The 19,285-nt window shown below is 45.3% G+C and overlaps 1 protein-coding gene across 2 annotated transcripts in view; it reads left to right on the top strand.

The window, feature by feature from the left end:
* Positions 1-17,944, top strand: part of LOC119400071 (BTB/POZ domain-containing protein KCTD5) — a 39,586-nt gene extending 21,642 nt beyond the window's left edge. Inside the window, exons 2-5 of one of the 2 annotated variants that reach the window (XM_037666993.2) lie at positions 1,573-1,681; positions 4,416-4,606; positions 6,086-6,220; positions 10,300-17,944. In XM_037666993.2, the coding sequence (XP_037522921.1) occupies positions 1,573-1,681; positions 4,416-4,606; positions 6,086-6,220; positions 10,300-10,329 (465 nt within the window). In that variant the 3' untranslated portion in view covers positions 10,330-17,944. Of the gene's footprint in view, positions 1-1,572; positions 1,682-4,415; positions 4,607-6,085; positions 6,221-9,200; positions 9,367-10,299 lie in introns of those variants that run through there. The other variant, XM_037666992.2, reaches the window with a different exon arrangement.
* Positions 17,945-19,285: the final 1,341 nt, after the last annotated feature.

Raw genomic sequence — 19,285 nt, 5'->3', positions numbered from 1 at the left:
CAGCTGTTCGTGATCATGAAATAGCACTCTTGATGGGACAGCAGCAACACCAAAGTTTTTGAGTACGATAACGCAAACTGGATAGATGATAATTACTATAGAGGGCAGATAGGCTCCCTAAATATGCCCATTTGGCTTAGAGTGTAGACACTGGTGCCAGAGTTCTTTTATGAGACAATTGTAGGAAACTTTTCTTGTACGCATTTGGAGTGTAGATTAAAAGGGGTCCTGAACCATCCCACGCGTTTGGTGAAAAAATAACCTGCATACTACGGAAAACAGACATTGCTGTGAAGAGCTCAGGCATATCTTGCAGTTTTGCACGGCAAGGAGAGCTTACAAGAGGAGCGCGAAGTTGCCACTTTCTCAAGTGCCCTCTCTTCATACAGAAGCCCGTACTCGCGCTCTTCGGATAGCTGGTGCCAGCTCTATTTCGTCATAAGGCATATATCGTATTTCAGCACGGGGTGTCGCCACGTGCCAGCGCCGTGCTCTGCAGCATGTGAAAATTACACAGTAGCAACGCTAGAACACAGCAGAATCACACCTGGAGAGAGCAGTCGTGTTTCATGATGTGCGCTCAAGGTGCGCTCAAGTGTGGGGCGTAGCTTCCAGCATGCTCCTTGGGTCGAAAGTGAAGGAGCACTCAAAGCATGCCACAATTCCTGTAACTCCTCTCGCACATGATAGATTAACAATTTTTTCGTGTTAATTGATTTTGAAAGGGATAATCAACAACCACCTGTTTGTAGCAGGTTGTTGTCCGTTATCCCTTTAACAACACTTCCGCCACCTTGCGAGGCTGCACAGAACTGATTTGCCATTTGATTGTTGAGGCAATAAACTCTGTACAGAGGTTATTTGATGATTATACTTGAAAAAATTGTTTCAGGACCCCGTTAAGCATGTGTAAACCGTGCAGCTGTGCTTCCTCATTTTACCTTTTGTAGCGTTAGCTCCACTGGCCTAGCCGAGCCAGTTTCGCGTGGATCCTCAAGAGCCGTGCTGCGCATGCGCAAGGATCAGTGATGTCGCGCACCGGAGCCGGCAACTCCCGCGCACTCCGCCGCCGCCGGTCTGCGCTTTCCAGAGGAGTGACATCATAGCCTTGGAAGACGTAGCCTTGGAAGCCGGCGCGAGCGCAGCTATTCGCCTTCGCTGTGCAGTCGCCGTCTGACACTGCGCAGGAGCCGCTTGATAGCGCCTCTGACTAGCGTTTTCCAGTGTGGTTTAGCCATGGAGAAAGAGAGCGCAAATGCTGCTCAACGGCGCAGAAGAGCGGAGAAGCTTAACTCATCGGATCCCGAAGTAGTGGCCTGGCAAAGTGAATATACATGTGCCACATAATACGTATACAGTGTGTGTGTGTCATTGGAGCAGCAGTAAGCATGATAATCGAGCTAATCCTGGACAATCAGGAAAGCTAAGAATAATTAGCTGAACCATTGCTAACACTACGTTATCCTGGCATACCCGAGCTAAGCCACTGCAATATTTTTTTTTCTTTCATTTAGGCTTTCATTTTTTATTTGTCTTTTATTCATGAACTTTTCTTTGTTTCTTGTTGTGCAGGACGAGACGGGAGCCTACTTAATAGACCGCGACCCAACCTACTTCGGCCCCATTCTTAACTACCTGCGGCATGGGAAGCTGGTCATTAACAAGGACCTCGCAGAAGAAGGTAAGCTTGCAAGACAAACGTCTGTGTTCTGCAGCTTCGCCTGCCCTGCCTGTTCCGATTGAAAATTGGCAGTTTGAGCACGTCTTGTACCTTTATGCCATTGCGAGGTTTTCAAGCTATGTGTGAGACCGGGGGTCCAAGGCAGTGCCTAGTCCGTGCCACTCGTTTTGTGTTCTGCGTGTCTCTGTCTTGCACTCGTCATATCAAAGTGCGGTTTTAGACAATGGACGAAGGGCATATATTACGAGGGGCGCCTCCAAGAGAACTCCTTGCGAAAGAGAACAAAAGTTCATTTATTCAAGGACTAAGGAAACTTGGTTCCTTTCAGGCTTACTTCCATCGCAATCACTGCACTCGTGCAGTAGCAACTCAGGAGCTACACAAGCTTATTGCTGTTTAATAGTCCCTGTTGAGTTTTCTTCACTTTGCGCCTAGGCATTTAACAATGACTGGCAAGCAATACTCAAACCTCGATATAACGAACACGGATATAACGAATTACCGGTTATAACAAAGTAAATGAAGAATAGTCTTGTCATAGATGCAGTGTTAAAAATAAACGTTTATAACGAATTTTCGGATATAACAAAGTTATTTTCGTGGCAGATGTGACTGCTATATTGAGGTCTGAGTGTAGATGTATTTTGTTACACTCATAACATAACACACTATTCATTAATGTGAATTGATCTCGAAATTTGCACTATCCCGGACCCTTCTTCGGTTCTTGGAAGGGTGTGGCCGTTCCGTTCTCTGTATGTACATACCCAGCAGAGGTGTGGGAATATCGGGAATTGGATTGAATAACCCGCATGTAATTATTTCATTCAAGAATTCTCTTTTTGTGGTTGCTCCTTTCTCTCGAACATAGAAGCGGTGAAAGCGCGTATTGGAGCACAATGGCTGGGATGACTGCTCTGAACGATTCTTCAGCAGAGAGGCTGCGGTTGTTGTTCGGGAGCAAAGTTTTTGAACAAACTCTTGGGGGCATGTCACCACCACTTCGCAATTTCCAGTCACTCAATAAGTATAGCTTTCAGCTGTATACTACCGTATATACTCGCGTAATAAACCCACATTTTTTTTCAGAAATGTTGATGCAAATTCGGGGGGAGGGTTCATTACGCGGAAAAAAAAATTGCGGTAGGTATAAAAGCTGAAATTTCGCATGACGGTGTTCAGAAATTCTATAAGTATACCTCAGTCTTTAAAAAGTAAGCGTTTGCACGTAATGTATGCGGAAAAAAAAAGCTTTATTGATGACACCAACCAGCCACTTTTTGGCGCGCCTACTCGCTTCCATCGCCGTCAGTGTCTTCCTCGCTTATGTCGCTTGCTGTTGCCGCCTCGTCATCGCCACACCACAGTGCATCGTCTTCTGTACCGTCCAAGCTATTGGAGGTCCCAGTCTTCTTGAAGCTCCGGACGATCATATCGCTCGGAATCTGGCTCCACGCCTCCAGAAGTCCGGTGGCACAGCATCTCGATGGACGGCCTCCTTATTTTACCGGCAGGAGTCCTTATTTTACCGACAGCCCGTTCAAGAACAACGGCGCATGTGCGGGCGCAAGAATGAAAGTTCCTTGTCAGTTAAAGGCTTACTGACAGAACTTACTTGATAATTATACCTCAGTCTTGAAGGCTTACTGACAGAACTGACACCACATTGCGAATGCTCGGTGCGCCGTTGCTGCTTTGTTTGTATGCCGCTGTGCCTGCGTGGCGCTATAAGCAGTATGGTTTCTTGTGCGTTCAACAGATGGCGCTCGGCCGCAAAAAAAGGCAGCGACTTTCAAATTCTGACTCTTGTCTGCGTTCGCTCTGCTTGCAACTTGTTGTTAAGCGATGTTTTTAACTTTTGTAGCGTCGTCGTTTTGAGATATAATGGCGTGATTTCACGTTGTTTTGATTTTCAATGACATTATCAATCAAACCAAAATCAAATCAGCATGTACACATAATAAAAAAACATTTTTCTTTTTTCCGAGCACCAAAGTGGGGGTGGGTTCATTATGCGAGTGGGCTCATTATGCGAGTAAATACAGTAGATAGCCAAAAGATTTACAAATTTGTTGCAATTTATTCATTCACAGGTCTCACCATGTTTTCGTGCGTTACACCGCAGTGTGTGATGCTGCAGGACTGTAGAACCTGCTACGCTTTACTCCTCTAGTGAACACAACACTCTGTGTACACCTGGCATGATGTTTTGGAAATATTGTTGCCAAGTTGCCCCTGTTTTGTGTATGCAACTACCTTAGTTATTCGGGGGTCGAATTGGGCACAGTACTTTACGTATACATCTTCGTGTTATACATGTTTGCATTACACATGTACATATGCCAAAAGGACTGTGATCAAGCTTTGTAGAACTCTTTATTGGGTGATCTTGCATCCAGAAAAACAGAATGCACGCTTTTAGTACAACAGCGGCAGGCACTGTCGATGGTTGTCGAAAATCTAGTCCACAAGTAAAACGCGTCGCGTCTCATACATGCGTCATCGTTCATACTAGTGTAATTGGCGGTGCTTGCATAAGTTCTTGAATGTACACCATTTCTCCTATCCTGCTTGCAATCTGATTTGAATCAGTGATAACAGTCAAGAAGCTTCATATACATAAAGGTCCTCTTGGCCATGATTAACTAAACTTGGTCACTGGAAAACGTGCAAAAAAGTATGCGTGTCAATATCTACCTGTAGATAATGTGTACCTGTTCGGGTGGCAAAACAGGGGTGCTGGAAGAGGCCGAGTTTTACAACATAGCGGAGCTGGTGAAGATGGTCAAGCGGCTGATCCAGGAGCGCCAGCAGCACCACAAGTCGCGTGACGCGCGCAAGCACGTCTACCGCGTCCTCCAGTGCCACGAGGACGAACTCACGCAGATGGTGTCCACCATGTCCGACGGCTGGCGCTTCGAGCAGGTGAGCAGCGCAAGTAACGATGTTACGAATAGGCGGTACAGCTGCAGCCGGCTACGTTTATTGGATGTCCCTTGTCGGGCCATCGAACATCGTTGCAGATGTTCGATGGCTCTAATTTCTGTGTGTTCCTTATATGTAGATACAGTCAACCACAAAAGTTTACAGACCATGCAAGCATACGTTGAACTGCCTGTCCGCGCCGCTAGCGGTGCGCCACCTACCGTCGACCGCAGCGCTGGGCGGGAAGTGGGTCTTGTTATTCACTGACATATCAATTTTGTTCTGCAGCGCAGCACATTGTTAGTTCACTGTATTCATGCAAAGCACTTATCTGCAGTATGACCGTCACACTTCTAATTTGATAGCAGAATCGCAGCTATCACGGCACGCCTCGATCTGTGTGCCACTGGGTAGATATCACTTTGTGAGACAGAGTGTGACTGATAACAGTTATGCTGATTGGCTGCTCTCGAGACAGGAGCACATAGCCACGGCTGCCAAGCGCATTGCGTCAAAAACAGAAAGATAGGAAATGTTCGTGCCTTGTGAGAAAATGGACAGATCATTGATTAAGGAGGGGATGTGTCTTGGGCATAGCACTGCTGTCGGTAGCCGCTGACGTAGCAGGAATGCTGCGAAGAAGCTCTTGGCCACTCGCTCGTGTGGTGCATAAACTTTTGTGGCCTACTGTATATTGAGCATTCTTGAACATTTTGAACGCAGCGCAAATATAACACAGACAACAGAAGACTGCAGGACACACCACAGCACTGATTCGAAACTTTATATTTAATTGAAACTACATGCACAGTTGAATACTAGCATCCCTGTGATCACTAAACTTTGATTCCAGAAAGTCACGTGTACAGCAGAAGAAACGAATTGTTATGGTATGTTTATGTTATGTTATGAATCAAGAACCATTACCAACTAGCCTGGCTATCGATTCTTCATGGACCATTGCTGACATAAAGGATGTTTTGTTTGTGACAAAGGGATTACTTAAAGGAAACATTGTACACGCATGCACACAGACACACACACTCACTATAATAATAATAATATCTGGGGTTTAACATCCCAAAACCACGATATGATTATGAGAGATGCCATAGTGGAGGGCTCCGGAAATTTTAACGTGCACCTAAATCTAAGTGCAAGGGCTTCAAACATTTCCGCCTCCATCAAAAATGCAGCCGAATATATATATAATATAACAATTACACAAATATAGCAAATTTCAGATATACTGAATTACATAATATAGCAAAGCAAGGGAAAATTTCAGAGAAAGTTAAAGGCATGTAAGAATGCTGTGAAACAGGTATTTCTTTACAAAACTGTCAAATATAACCCAGTTTTTCTGCGTCAGTTGTGACTTTGTTATAGTGAGGTTCAACCATATTGCAGGCTTTAGTCGTGTGCACCAACACTTGGCATTCATACGCCCATGTGGGCTCACCACTTCATCCCTTGCAGTTGATCAACATCGGTTCGTCGTACAACTACGGCAATGACGACCATGCCGAATTCCTCTGCGTTGTGTCGAGGGAGTACCCCAGCTCCTCGTCGCACACGACAGACCGTGAGTTTGAGCCAACTGACCGGGCGCAGGTAATTTTGTCACCATGATCTCATTTTGTGTGCTGCAGGAGTGTTTCTTGGTTGATGAACAGATGGGTGGGCTTTTATGGTGCAAAGGGGCAGGTAACAGACAAAGAGGGCCAATCAAAGTCAATAGGACATGATTTCCAGATGTAATATGGCCCTAAAAGGCCTTAGGACATTGGCTATGGAGCACATCGAGATATGTATCTTGCAGAAAGAACAGGACACAAGACCGCAGTGCAACAAAGAAACACGAGCTCTTTATTCATCGTAAATTTTAGCACGACAAAAAGACAGCAGGACACAGCGCTGTGTCCTGTCATCTTTCCTGTGTCGTTTCGTTGCGTTATAGGGCCCCTAAATCACCCAGAGGTCGAAATCTACTTGTGATGTTGCAGTTGTGCTTGAGTCTTCAACAAACATGTAGTTGCGAAGAATTTTCGAAACGGTGCCGTAATAGCGGAGTTGCACGCGTTTGATGATCGCTTCGCTCTCTCCTTCGCCATGCTGCGTTCATCGGCTCGTCTGTCCCCCTGGATGAGCGCTCCTCCTCGCACTGTGAGGAGGAAGAGCAGCAACCATGCGTACCGGCGAGCAGACAAACTGGTTCGTTTTGTGGATGACATGACCAGACGCGAGTGGTGACATCACGGCCAACGCTGGGGATACCGAAAGGCCCGGAGAGGACCGGGGATTGTTTGATCGAACTTGTGGCGCACCTGCAGCTCGTAGCGCTGCCACGTTCGGCATTGTTGATCGGGACGGAATTCTGAACCCGGATGTGTGAATTGCTTGATAGGTTAAATTATCGAAGGTGGTTTAGGGGCCCTTTAAAAGTTAATATGGATAAGCACCAACTAGCCTGTCAATGCATTGTGTTAGGGCTCTGTATTCTCTGATTAGCAGATGCACCAACCTTGTCTTCCTTACTGCTGCTTGTGTTCTTCACTTTGTTCTTTTCTATTGCTTTGTCAGCTTTCAGTCATGCCATTAGCCTCACTTAGTGCCATTAGCCTCACTTGCAAGAAAGCATCGTGCTGAAGCTTTATATAGCTGTGGAAGCAGGATTTGTACCCACTGACAGTGCAGAGAGTTTGTTCGGACAAATAGAGCTTCATTCGGACCACGTGCACAACCTTCGGTGCACACCGTCGACAATTTGAGCAATGCGGACTCGTAAAACAACCTCATTCAGTAAAACCTCCTTTGTACATCTTTGAAAAAAAAAAATGCATGCTGGGAAAATATTTACTATTCAAGAAAATGTACAACCCAAATTCACTAAAACATTGTGCAGTTTCGCTTGATAGCAATATCGCGAACGTTGACAGCGAGAAATTGTGCAAAACGTGAATGTATCAACAAAGTTCTTCTGTAGTTAACATCTATGCGACGTCACGGAACTTCATATAGGGCGAAGCACCGCCGTAACATCTTCTCTGAAAGGCCACAGGTGCAAATTAGAGTCCACACACAAACTCTCCCGGCTCGTAGGAAACTGGTTGGTGACGAAAGTTGTAGCAGCCTGCGTCGTAATGACCCCTTTGACAAAGCTACGAACAACTGTGAGCTGTCTCTATATCCCCTACTCGATAACTGCAGCTTCTTTAAAATTAAATAGGAAATCTTTCATCAGCTGTTACTATTTAAAGTCAATGCATAAAATTCACCAGGCATAATTTGGTTTTACGTAGTCGTGTCATTGCAGGTGACGTTTTCATGCCACTTTATTTTCAGTGGTCATTGATCACAAAAGGCAAGTTATTTTCAGTTGGGTTAATCTCAGCAAGATTACCTTGTGGACAAACCAAACAATTAAGGAGTTTGTTTTATGTCACGTAGGTGCCGATATAGACAACATTTCTAACAACCTTTTTATTGTCAGATGATCTTTTGTACGTAAGGGGGCATGCTACGTTTACTTACAATATAGTCGATCAGCACAGAACAGTACTCTAAAACAAACCATGTCACTCTTAGGCGTAATCAAGAAGTTTTAAAAAGAATAGTAGCTGGAGTGGAAAATATGCTTCACGAGCACAGCCGCACCCGCACTAAGACCACAGATGCAGCCGCCATCTTAGTAGGGGCAGGATAAAATATCAGCATGGGGGATGAAGGTACGTCACGCGCGCCGTACTTTCAGTGCAATCGTGCGCTCACGCGGGCAAGTGATAGCCTCCCGCAGTGGCCACAGTAACTACAAAGCGCGCCATGTTCAAATCAGCCAATGGCGTGGCCAGTGGCAGTGACACCATAAGCATCATTTTTGTCGAGAGAAGAGGAAGCGCGTTTTAGCTGACATTGAGAATTTATTGTAAATCTCAGGCCGCGTGCTGCGCTATAATGTTTGGCTCGCATGTTCTCGGGAGCCTCGACTACCAATTGGCAGCATTTTCAGGCGATACTGAAAAATTGTGGCAGGGCACATTTAATGTGACAAATTTTGTCGAACAGATACTGCTGAATGTGTCGGTGTTACTGGTTTCAATGAGAAGCACCACAGTCTTGGCAAATTTTATTGGGGATCAAGTCATGAATACTCATCCTCGATATGTTAGCTTCGTCGGGAACATTGATCCCTTATTTTACAAATAACCTAGCGTTTACCTGAACAGAGCAAAACAACTTGATCTTTAAGCAAGCACCATCTGAAAAGAGCACGATTCCAAGATGAAGCGTGGGCAAGCGCTGGCTCCACTTTTGCCAGTAAGGCGTTGCAAGAGCTTCTACTCCGGCAACTTTTTTTGAAACCTTCTTGGGCATAACATTTGCTCGTGATGTCTATTTAAAGTAGAGTTTGGAATGTTATTTCACCATTTGACATAGAGTCAGCATTGAGGCCGACAGTTGTGCCGATGGAATATGACACACCTTGAGAGTTAGGTTACAGTGACTTGTTTTAGATTGGAACATACAAGACGCCTCAGTTTTCACACACTTTACCTGGTCACGCAAGCTGACATTTCACATCTCCCCTTTACAGTGGGCTGTCGCTTCTCACTCCCTGACCCTCTGGATGGTCTGGCAAAATGAAGACGAAGTAATTGCTAGCAGCCAAGTGCTATTAACGACCTATTTATTTTGGTGAAGGGGACCACATTCATTTAGTCTGCACTCCTTTTTTTTCAATAAAGTTTGAACAAAAGCTTTTTCTTGTTAGTTTACATTGAGGGCCTGTAGCGATAACTGTACAGTGCTCGGTGATTGAACCGCGATGCTCAAAGCCCATGGCTGCATTAGGCATACTGTAGTCTACGAGACATAATGCAGTGCTAAAACACAATCACTAAGAAGAGGAACACAAGACGACGGGACTGTAGTCCCGTCTTACTGTCGTCTGTTTTTCGAACTGTAGTCTGTTCTTGGAAAGCACTGCTTTCACTGCTGACCTGTCGTGAAGCATGGCTGTACCTTTCTATCATGAAATCTTCACTCATTGACATGGCTTCGTTGCAAGGTTTGCCACTTTACCGTTTAGCCGTGTATTTCCGCAAAATTTTTGCGTAATCATTTGATGCTAGAATACCGACAGATCTTCGTTATGTGTTGTACTCACAAAGCTGTGGCATTCCATCCAAAGAAACGTTATTCGAAAGTGTCATATACAGTAACAGCGGGTTTCTGACATCACTTTAACATCCTATTTAATAGTGAACACTAGCATGGCCAATATGCTTCACTAGAGAGCTTTAGTTTGTCCGCAAACATCTTTACATTAGCGTCATACCGGATTACCGTAGCCGTAAACGTGAAAGGCTAGATGGAGACTGCCATCTGCCGGGGCCAAGGTGAACCAGGCAATCACAAAATTGTTATTGTAGAAACCATCTGTGCTGGTGTAAATTTCTTGCAGTGGCATAATTCTGAATGAGTTGCCATTTTTATCTTTTTCCCCCTCAAGGACACCAGGCAGAAACGAACATGTATATAATTGTGGTTGCACGAAGCATCACAAGATGTCGATACTATTGTCCGGTAAACCGGTATTCTGTGAACCCCTTTGTATATACCAGAATACTGTACACGCCAGAAACCTCAACTGCCTTGCATTGTTCAGAGCGCGTTTGTCCCTCCCGTTTCAGCTCATTCAGCAGAAGGCTGCCCGCATGTGAAGATTCCGGCAAGGAAAAGAGCGACGACCGCTTCGGCCTTTTTTCCATCGTCCCTTCCTTCCCCACCTATCGTCGAAGTCGTGATTATCGTCGGCGCCGTCTGGTAACACATTTTTTCACTCTGGGCCATCCGCGCCGCTAGAGGGGTCATGTTGCCACAGCTGCGGTGACGAGGAAGAAAGTGCTGGACGGTGTTGAGACGCCGACGGGCATCGCGCCACATTTGTGCCGCCGAGCAAGAAAACACAAAAAGGCTCGTCGTCTGTGACACTCGTTTTTTGTACAAAGATGCGCCCCTCCCCCCCCTCCCCAATCCCTTCTTGTGCACGTGTTCTCTCTCGTCGGCCTGGTGGCATTGAATCCCCCTGCGGACTTAAGCAGAGCGTGCATGGTGTGCTGCGGCTTTCGTGCGCGTTCGTGACTCGCTGCCAGCCCAACGTACTTAAAAGAGAAAAATGAAGTTTGCCATTCCGGCTTTGGGGCACCATCCTGATGCGGCGGACGAACAATTTGTGGTGACTGGAGTGTGTTGTTATAGGTGTGGGTGAGGGGCACCGTGGAAAGCGTTTCGATTGGTCGGTGAGAGGTCGTGATTTTAGTGGAGTGTTTCGAGCCCCGACGTCTGTGGGTTTCACTTGTAGTAGAAGTGCTGATGTTGATCGGAGGGAAGGGAGGTGAGTTCCTCGTGGAGTGTAGTGTTGCGACGATTTTCCTGGTGTTCTGCTTCGTCATGTGGCTTTTGTTTTCACATGACTCCGTTTTGTTTCGTAAGTCGAGGGTCTGACCGACTCTCATCTGGTCGGGATGACTCATTGGTAAAAACATTGAAGGACGCCGACCGAGGCGAAAAATATTTGCTGACGTTTTGTCAACAAGGCACCCGCGTGGGAACCGATACGTTGGTAAATATTTTTCGGCCTGATCGGCGTCCTTCTGTTTTGTTTGTAAAGCAAATGTGGTGATGTGATTAAGTAAGCTGGGTGCAATCTGTGTATTGAGTATATTGTTTACGATATTCCTCACTCCCTTAAAGTTCAAAGGATGAGCGTGAAACGGTTTTGTAATGTTTAGCATATTTACTTCGGTGCTTACTGCGGTAGACACCACAAAAGATTTTGTTTGCATTCGGCGCCTCCCCCCATTCAACACACATGTGCTTCAACACCATTTCGTGTTTTTCGGACGGGTGGAAGAAAGCGTGCCGATTTCCACACAAAACCGATTTGCTGCATTTCCACTGTTCTCAAGCGGCCATTCGCTTTCGGTAACGAGTGGAATGTGATTTGAGAGATTCCTTATGAATGCTGCCATATTGTTTTAATTTGCATTGAGATTTTTGTAAAATGTGCAGCGTTCCTCAACGACTTTGTTGGCGTTTGTCGTAAGTGTGTTGGTAGGGTTAGGCAGTTGAAGCGACGCGTCTGCCTGTGATTGGAACCAGTGCCCAAGGCCTACGGAGAAAGCTCTTTTGGATGTTGACCGCACGCTCGTTTGGAGTGGAGAAAGTTGCAAGCAGCTGGATATCACTTCGGTGAGAGTAGTGACCAGTAGCAAAGATGGGAGACTAGCGGACCAATACCGTACCATGTAATACGGAACACCGTACCATGGAATACGGAATACCATTTCGTTTTGTGTGTGTCATCATGCTTCATGTCACATCTGTGTAGGCGCCAACATATTTCAATATGGCCAATTAAAAGCGCTCTACAGTTGAAAACTGCTCTATGCTTTTCATTGGCCATTTCGAAAAATTTCGGGGGCCCGCCTAGTTTGTGGCGCAAAGCGTGACGCCACAGAGCTAATGGAATGGTATTCCGTATTCTGTGTTACGGTAGTGGCCCCTAGTGTTAAGCTTGCACGCGGCACCGGACATAACATTTCCAGTTTGAAGCGCTGGTTAGGGGAAACACTCTCATTACTCTAGCCTTCAGCGCAGAGGCAGGCATAGGTAGCAGTGTAGAAGGTAATGTTGCCGTCTAGTCTGCGCTCTCCACAGTCCCAAATTCCCTTACTTTCCTGCGTCTCCCGTTAGCCACGGGGTCAACACGATGAATAAGTGGTTTCAACGATCACCAACTGTTTTGCCTGCACACGTGGCCCACAGTTTGTAACGCTTGCATTCTCCGTTTTTTCTACATGATGTCTCGGCACGCAGCGTCTGAGACAGAGCGCGTACATGCGCTGCTGCCGTCTTTTCACACTGAGAATGTTTCTAACTAGTGTGTTTACTACATTGTGTGCGTGTGTTTGTGGTGCGTGGTCATAGTGGTTACCTATAGCATCGTGCACATTGTTTCCCTTGCTGATGTCTGGCTGCCTTCATGTGACTTGTCAGCACTTTCGCTACCCAGTTACGTGCTCTGGCGCTGTGTGCAGCGATTGCGGAGCCAGGTGGGCTCGGAAGGCCTGTCAGTGGAAGGTGTGAACGAACTACCTTTCTTAATGCCTGGAAGAATCGGCACTGTCCGTTTTGATGTATCTATTGTTTTTATGTCGCCATTGACAGAGCCTTTTTTTCGCATCTGAAGGGCTGATGTCGTCACTAACGGCTAGCTCACTTCAGTTCTCCTTCTGGTAATAGGATGTTTTAGCAGTGCTGGTTTACCGTACGGAAAGTACGGTAATACTATACCAGCTGCAGCATGCATATGTGCAAATGTTACCATATGGAAACTCTTTTTGTAATGTATACTGGGTCTATCCATGATGTTCAGTAAGCTAGGCATTGTGAAAAAGGCATTACTTGCCTTGTAATAAATTTCATCTCTTCTATCGCTGAGACGCTAAGCTCTACTATCCATAATCTTATTAATTTTTCCAATAACAATATCAGAGAGTTTACTTTATCTGTAAACTTCTTAGTGATAGCATTTTTCCTCCTTATGATAGCCACAAACTTGATGGCACCGCCTGTCCAGCCTGACAGGTATTCTGCTTCATTGTTGGTGTACGTTTTCGGCAGCGGCATGATTCCAGATGCGTTGGCTTTAAAAGTTTTTAACAAGGACACTAGGTGAAACGATTATTCCGTGATCGGCATGAAGCAGTCTACAATTCCTGTAGTAAGGCTCTGTTATACTCTGACTTTCCCGACCCGCACGCATGAGGACGCATGTTGTCACGTCAAGCTGGCGATGCTACGCCAGGCGCAAATCGGTCTCCGCTATAGTTTAGCCGGTTCCAACGTGCTGGCGCGATCGCAGCTCGAGCAGCGCATGCACAGGAAAGCGAAGAATGCGCTGCACCACCTGTCGGGAACCAGTGAAACAGCCCGCGAAGCAGGTTCCTGTACATCCGAGTCCGGCGCGGCCGGCACGAAATGCAGCAGGAGCTATTCGGAGCCAAGCGACACCCGAGCGCACCAGGAGCCGTCGGCTGCATCAGCGGTCAGCCGACGCCAGACTATAGAGGGCTGTGTTTGGCTAACGTAACGTTGCTGTAATGCACGCGTGGGTGCGGACGTTACGCTGGAATATATCAGCCCCTTTAGCCACTGCCATCATCATTTACCGTACTCGTAGAGAAACTCACGGAGCTAAATTGTTTTCGGGACTGTGGCATGCAACTATGGAATGGTAATACCGTAGCGTATGCGGTACAGTATTACCATCACTGCTAAAGTGCCCTATTACCAGTTCGTATGGTTACGTGAACACTCACCAGGCTTGATGATGATGATGAACAACTTTTCCTGGTTTTCGTGATTGTTTACGAAGCTTTGTGGGGTGACTCTGCAGCATGGAATTACGGATGCTCTGTGTGATCCCCTTGGCAGTGACAGGCTCTGGCACTGACCCAGATACTGCCAGCTTTCCTAGCCTCACGCTTGTTTATTAGGCTTTGTAATAATTAATGATCAAGATATTTTTTTCCCTTTCATTCTTTTTTCATATCATCTTTATGGCATTGAACTGGCCAATACTGCTACAGGGCTGCTGACATCTTTTTTTTTTAAGACTCATCATTTTCCCTAGTAAATGAAGGTTCGGGAATTCAAAAGCACAGGAAAAGTACTACCATGCCTCAGAGCACCATCAGTTTTAATAGATTTTCTACAGCCACAGAAACGGTTATAGTAAATCATTTATGGCGCTCTGAGCAGTGGGCGTATTGCTTTCCATGGGTTTGAAGTCCCACACCGTGACTTGACGAAAAGAAACAGAAAAGTAAAAAAAAAATTGTCATGCCAGTACTCCTTTGAGAAGTCTTTACGTGTGACTGGCGTATTGGTGTCGCAAAGCCAGCTACTTGATGAACAACGTGCGTGTTCGCTTGAACTACCAGTGCAGATGCCGAGAAAGTTTTCCAAGAGCTTGCAACCTCCTCTTGGCTGTTGTGTTGAACTTTTGTTCAGCTTTGTGCTTTTCACTTCTTACGGTACTGGTAAAGTTTCATTTTTGTTTGTGCAATTACCTATGTATAAATTGTGCTGTCCTAAAATTGTTTGTCTCTTGTGAGGTGGATTAGTTTGTTTCGTCGAGGTTGCATTGCAGAGTCAATACAAGTTTTTTCTACGTGCACATGTTGGTGGGATGTGCTTTTTTTTGTGTCTCCCCACATTGCCGGTCTGGCTGTATTTTTAGGTGTACCATACTGAAGCAAACAACGTGTCTGAAGTTGTAGCCATTTCAAGGGTCGCAAGCATATTCGAAGCTTAATATAATATAAAGCAGCATGTTTTACTTTAACACTTTTTCATATGCTTCAGGGTAACTTGTGTGGAAACAGTGCAACAAAATAAGGATTAAGAAAGGGAGAAAATGTGGCACCAGTTTCTTGCGAAGTCGTAAATTTTTTGTGCCATTTTCCTGTAAATTTTTTACTGATTAGCCCAAGCTTGTACTTTGTTCGTTGAAGTTGACACCTGAGATGCTTCCATGCTTGCTTAGTAACTCATAAGCCTAAAAGTGTGACCACTTCTGCTTCATAATGATTAAGTAAATGTGCCTCTCATCACATGTGATTAGGTTAAAAAAAAAAAATGAAAGTGCTAGCTGATGTGGGCGGGAGCTCACTCATTTCAGAGTGGTCACACAAAAGCGACTTCCTTTGCACATGGTCAAGGTGAGAACAGAGTAGCTAGTTAACAAGCGAGATAACCACTGCGATTGTTTCAAAAAGCTAGAAGTGTAAATGTAGCTGTGAATGTTCCCATATTACCAAACCGTCTGGTTTCATTGATATTTTCCAACTGCCGCTATGTCCGAGTGGTCGGTTTGTGTCTTACTTAAAGCATCCCTCCTATGCTTTTATGTTGAGGTGGGTAAGGAAGGCAGCATGGAAGCATCTGATGTTCAAGGTTTGAGAGCGTCCATAAACTCGACCCATTAGACAGATGTGCTCACTACTGTCGTGAGCACATGGTCTCTTAAGAAGGCTTATTCAGTTGAGAGTCGACTGCCCTTAGAAACTTCCCAAGCAACCTTCATAATGTGAACGTGCATAATGTTATCATTACTGTTCATGTGTACGAGTTTGCCACTCGCGATTTCTAAGCCGACACCCGACACTTTCTTTGTGCACTGCCTTTGACTATTCCACTGTGCGTGTGTCGAAGGCATACTGTTTGAATGAAAACGTAGCTCCCCACTTTGCTAGGAGGAGCAATGCACAATAGGGACTGAACTCGGTCTGCATGTGTTCCTAGACGAGAACATGCAGGTTTCTAAAGGTAAGGTTTGTTGTGTGTAATTGTACAGTGCAGTACGCTGTTAAACGAAACGCCATAAATGTGCGGCTATCACTTTGCCAGTGCGCGAGCTGCAAGTATCAACTGAAGTTGTGTCCAGACATTGCGTATGTGTGTAAGGTTGCTAGCACCATTACCCATCAGTCGCTTGTGCCGATACCACGCAGTTGTACATTTAACGGAAAGTAAAATTCAAAACGACTTCGCACCCATTCCTTTAACAATGTCCCTTGAACAATGACTCTTACTGTATGTCCCGAAAGCACCCAAACACACTTGTTTTAGAGAACCTTTTCGGCACGCCATTTATTGCAAAAAACAAGGTTGAACTAATTCTTTTTTACTATCCCTTGTTGACTCAGAACAATGGTAAAATGGCAGTTTGTGATTGTGTGCTCCGTGATGCTTACGATTACTGCTTACTGGAAATGACGTTCCTTGTTTCTTTGTCACTGTAGCAGTATGTGTTTTGTGTACTTTGTGCGTCATCTTCAGTTCACTGCCTTTGTAACGAGACTTGAGTACTACAGAAGTCTATGTTCAGTACTGTTTTGTTGTCCTTTAAGGTTTATGTCGTTAGTGGTCATTAGTAAAGGTACACTTGCCAGCCAAATTGCTGATCTGCTTTTATACCTCATGTCATTTTCCACCAATCCCCCAGGAGACATAACTTCACAAAATGAAATCGAGTACGCTTAACAATGACGCTGCGGATAACTTAGCATAGCTGGGATATGCCAGCTGTGCTATTGGAAAACCAGGCAGGCACATATGCGGGAGCACAGGCACTAGCTATTCGAGGCATGCTGTGATGCCGTCTTGTCGTAATCGGTGCATAAACCATTTCAACTGAAAGTTCTGAGCACCAGTGGCCTGAACTAAAAGGCCAGAAACCTTATGCGAAACACCACATGGAATGGGCCGGCTGCACTTGCAAGCTAATGCTTCCAAATAGCTCCGGTGTGACTGATCTGCTTTTATGGCATCCCTGAATACGTTAAGAAATCATTAAATGTGTTGTCTCCATCACAACCTCAAGGGCTCTCACCATCTGTCCAGCAAATCCTGAAGACCATTGCATAACAACCTCCGGGTGTTATGACTAAACTTAGTGTCGTGACATGTCAGCACTAGGGCTCCTGCTTGCCCTCTGGTCTTCTGATGCTACAGTGAAACAAAGTTGTAACACTGTTGTGCACGAAATGAAACAAATTCATTGTATTCACTAGTTCTTATATAACTGCAATTTCATCACATACTGATATCGGCAGAAACGTTCGGTTTGCTATATTACGCCCAATAATTTGTTTTATTTGTTCTTATTATACAGTCAAACCCGGGCATATCAAATCTGAAGGGGATCACAAAAAGTTTTATATATAGGTAGTTCGATATATAAAATATTTTGTGTATTGAAAACATTTCAAAGGGATTTTACGATTGTTTGACATACACAGTAATTAGTTATATGTGGGTTCGATATATGCGGGTTTGACTCTATGTCTACGAAAGTGTGTATCTGCTTCTGTAATGTGTGCCGTCGTCCTGTTCTCTGTGCTGAGGGTTAATTTGTAAGTGTAGTCGATGAAATTTATATAGCGTGAACAGAGCTGTCGAACACAGTGTCTCATCGCTGATTGTAGAGTCTGGATATTGAAGTTTTCTTACAGGATTCCAAGTTTCCTCCCACTTCGTGCAGTGCCCCGTTGAGTTTGTCGCAAGAGTTAGAAGAGGAGGTGGTGGAAACCCTATGCAGTGTTGGAGCGTATCAGCGTGATGATACTGTGCTGTCTCTTTCTACGTGGTCACCTAGGCTAAGCGCAAGGACAGTTTTGCCACGAACTTCATTTTTTGCTAAGCACTTTGATCACTGACTGGGACTGTGTATTAAAAAAGATGACCGCAAGGTTTTCTTCAGTAAAACTTACGACTCTGTGCTCATTTCCGAAGGCGTGCGAGTTTATTCGCAACGTCCTCGGCATGACTGGAGATAATGGTCCCGCCGATCTGCGCATGCGCGACGGTGGTGACGAGACGCGCCATGTTTTTTGCAACGAACCGATTGACACCTGGTGTCACAATCTTGCTAACCTTCCCTCTGAAAAAAATGCGAGTGCATGCCTCCAAAGTTATCTACCGGCGCGCGGAGGACAAATTCGGAGGACGAGCCACAAGTTTCGATTTCGGCTATCTCCACTGGAGGCGCTGCTTGGACTCTGAAAGATCCATTACGCGTGGTGAAGAGATTCGATGAAGTGGAAGGACCAAACACATTGTAGAGTTGTGGTAAGGTCACAGTGTTCTGTGTACTGAAGCGAGATGTGAAGTTAGTCATACACTCTTGCGTAATCTGTGCTTGCCGCCAAACCAAATAGCCATTCTTGAAATAATGGTGGTGGCGCCATCGATGCGTCGCCTCAGCCTGGACTCTTTTTTTTTTTTTACGTTTCTGGTATTCACTGCTGACGAAAGAATATTCTAGACATGAATAAAAGAGCGGAAAGCAATATTTTGCTTCGTTTACTGTGAGCAGAAAAGAAATAGTTTTTCTACTGTACAGTCAGATTTTGTTCATGGTCGCCATTGATGCGGGATAGAGGAGATGGATTGGTCTGTTGCTGACCTAAGTGACGCCTGCATAGACAATTTTTTTGGTGATCCAGCAAGCACAAGTATGTCGTGTAGAAAGCCATGAATGAACATTAGCCTAAAGGCAAAAGGAAGAGGACTTATGCGAAACTTTTCATAGTTGAGTTTTATCATTCGCAATGGAACAATCTTGATAAAGCCGCGGTTATCTATTTGGCGAGCAGTTTCGACCGGTGGGCCAGCCCTCATCGGGGTTTGCATGGATATATAGACCTTTTCGCGGGAGAGAAAAAATAAATCTCTATTCTGGGCTGGGGCACGGGAATACAAAGGCTGACGTCGCTGCCTTGGCAGTGCATTTTGGGGGGTCACGCCTATTCACCCAGCCCAGAGAAGATTATGGCGGCACCAAGGGAGCCTTCTGTGCAAAGGTCTATATACAGAGAGAGAGTAAGATTTTTCAGCATTTGGAATATGTATTACTTCAAGTCAGCTGTTTTTTTTTTTGGGGGGGGGGGTAATTATGAAATAAAATAACCTTATTTAGGCCCTTCGAGGCGTGAGGATCGAATTTAATTCTTTTAACCGTGAAAATGCTGCAAATCTCCCTAAAGTCAAGTGGTACAGGACATAGGTAGGCAAAAAATGTGGAGCTCACTCAGACTCGCTCAAGAA

The sequence above is a fragment of the Rhipicephalus sanguineus genome, chromosome 7 (assembly GCF_013339695.2).
Source record: "Rhipicephalus sanguineus isolate Rsan-2018 chromosome 7, BIME_Rsan_1.4, whole genome shotgun sequence".
Classification (NCBI taxonomy): domain Eukaryota; kingdom Metazoa; phylum Arthropoda; class Arachnida; order Ixodida; family Ixodidae; genus Rhipicephalus; species Rhipicephalus sanguineus.
Note: the sequence above shows the minus strand (reverse complement) of the source record. Positions and strands in the feature narration are given on the sequence as shown.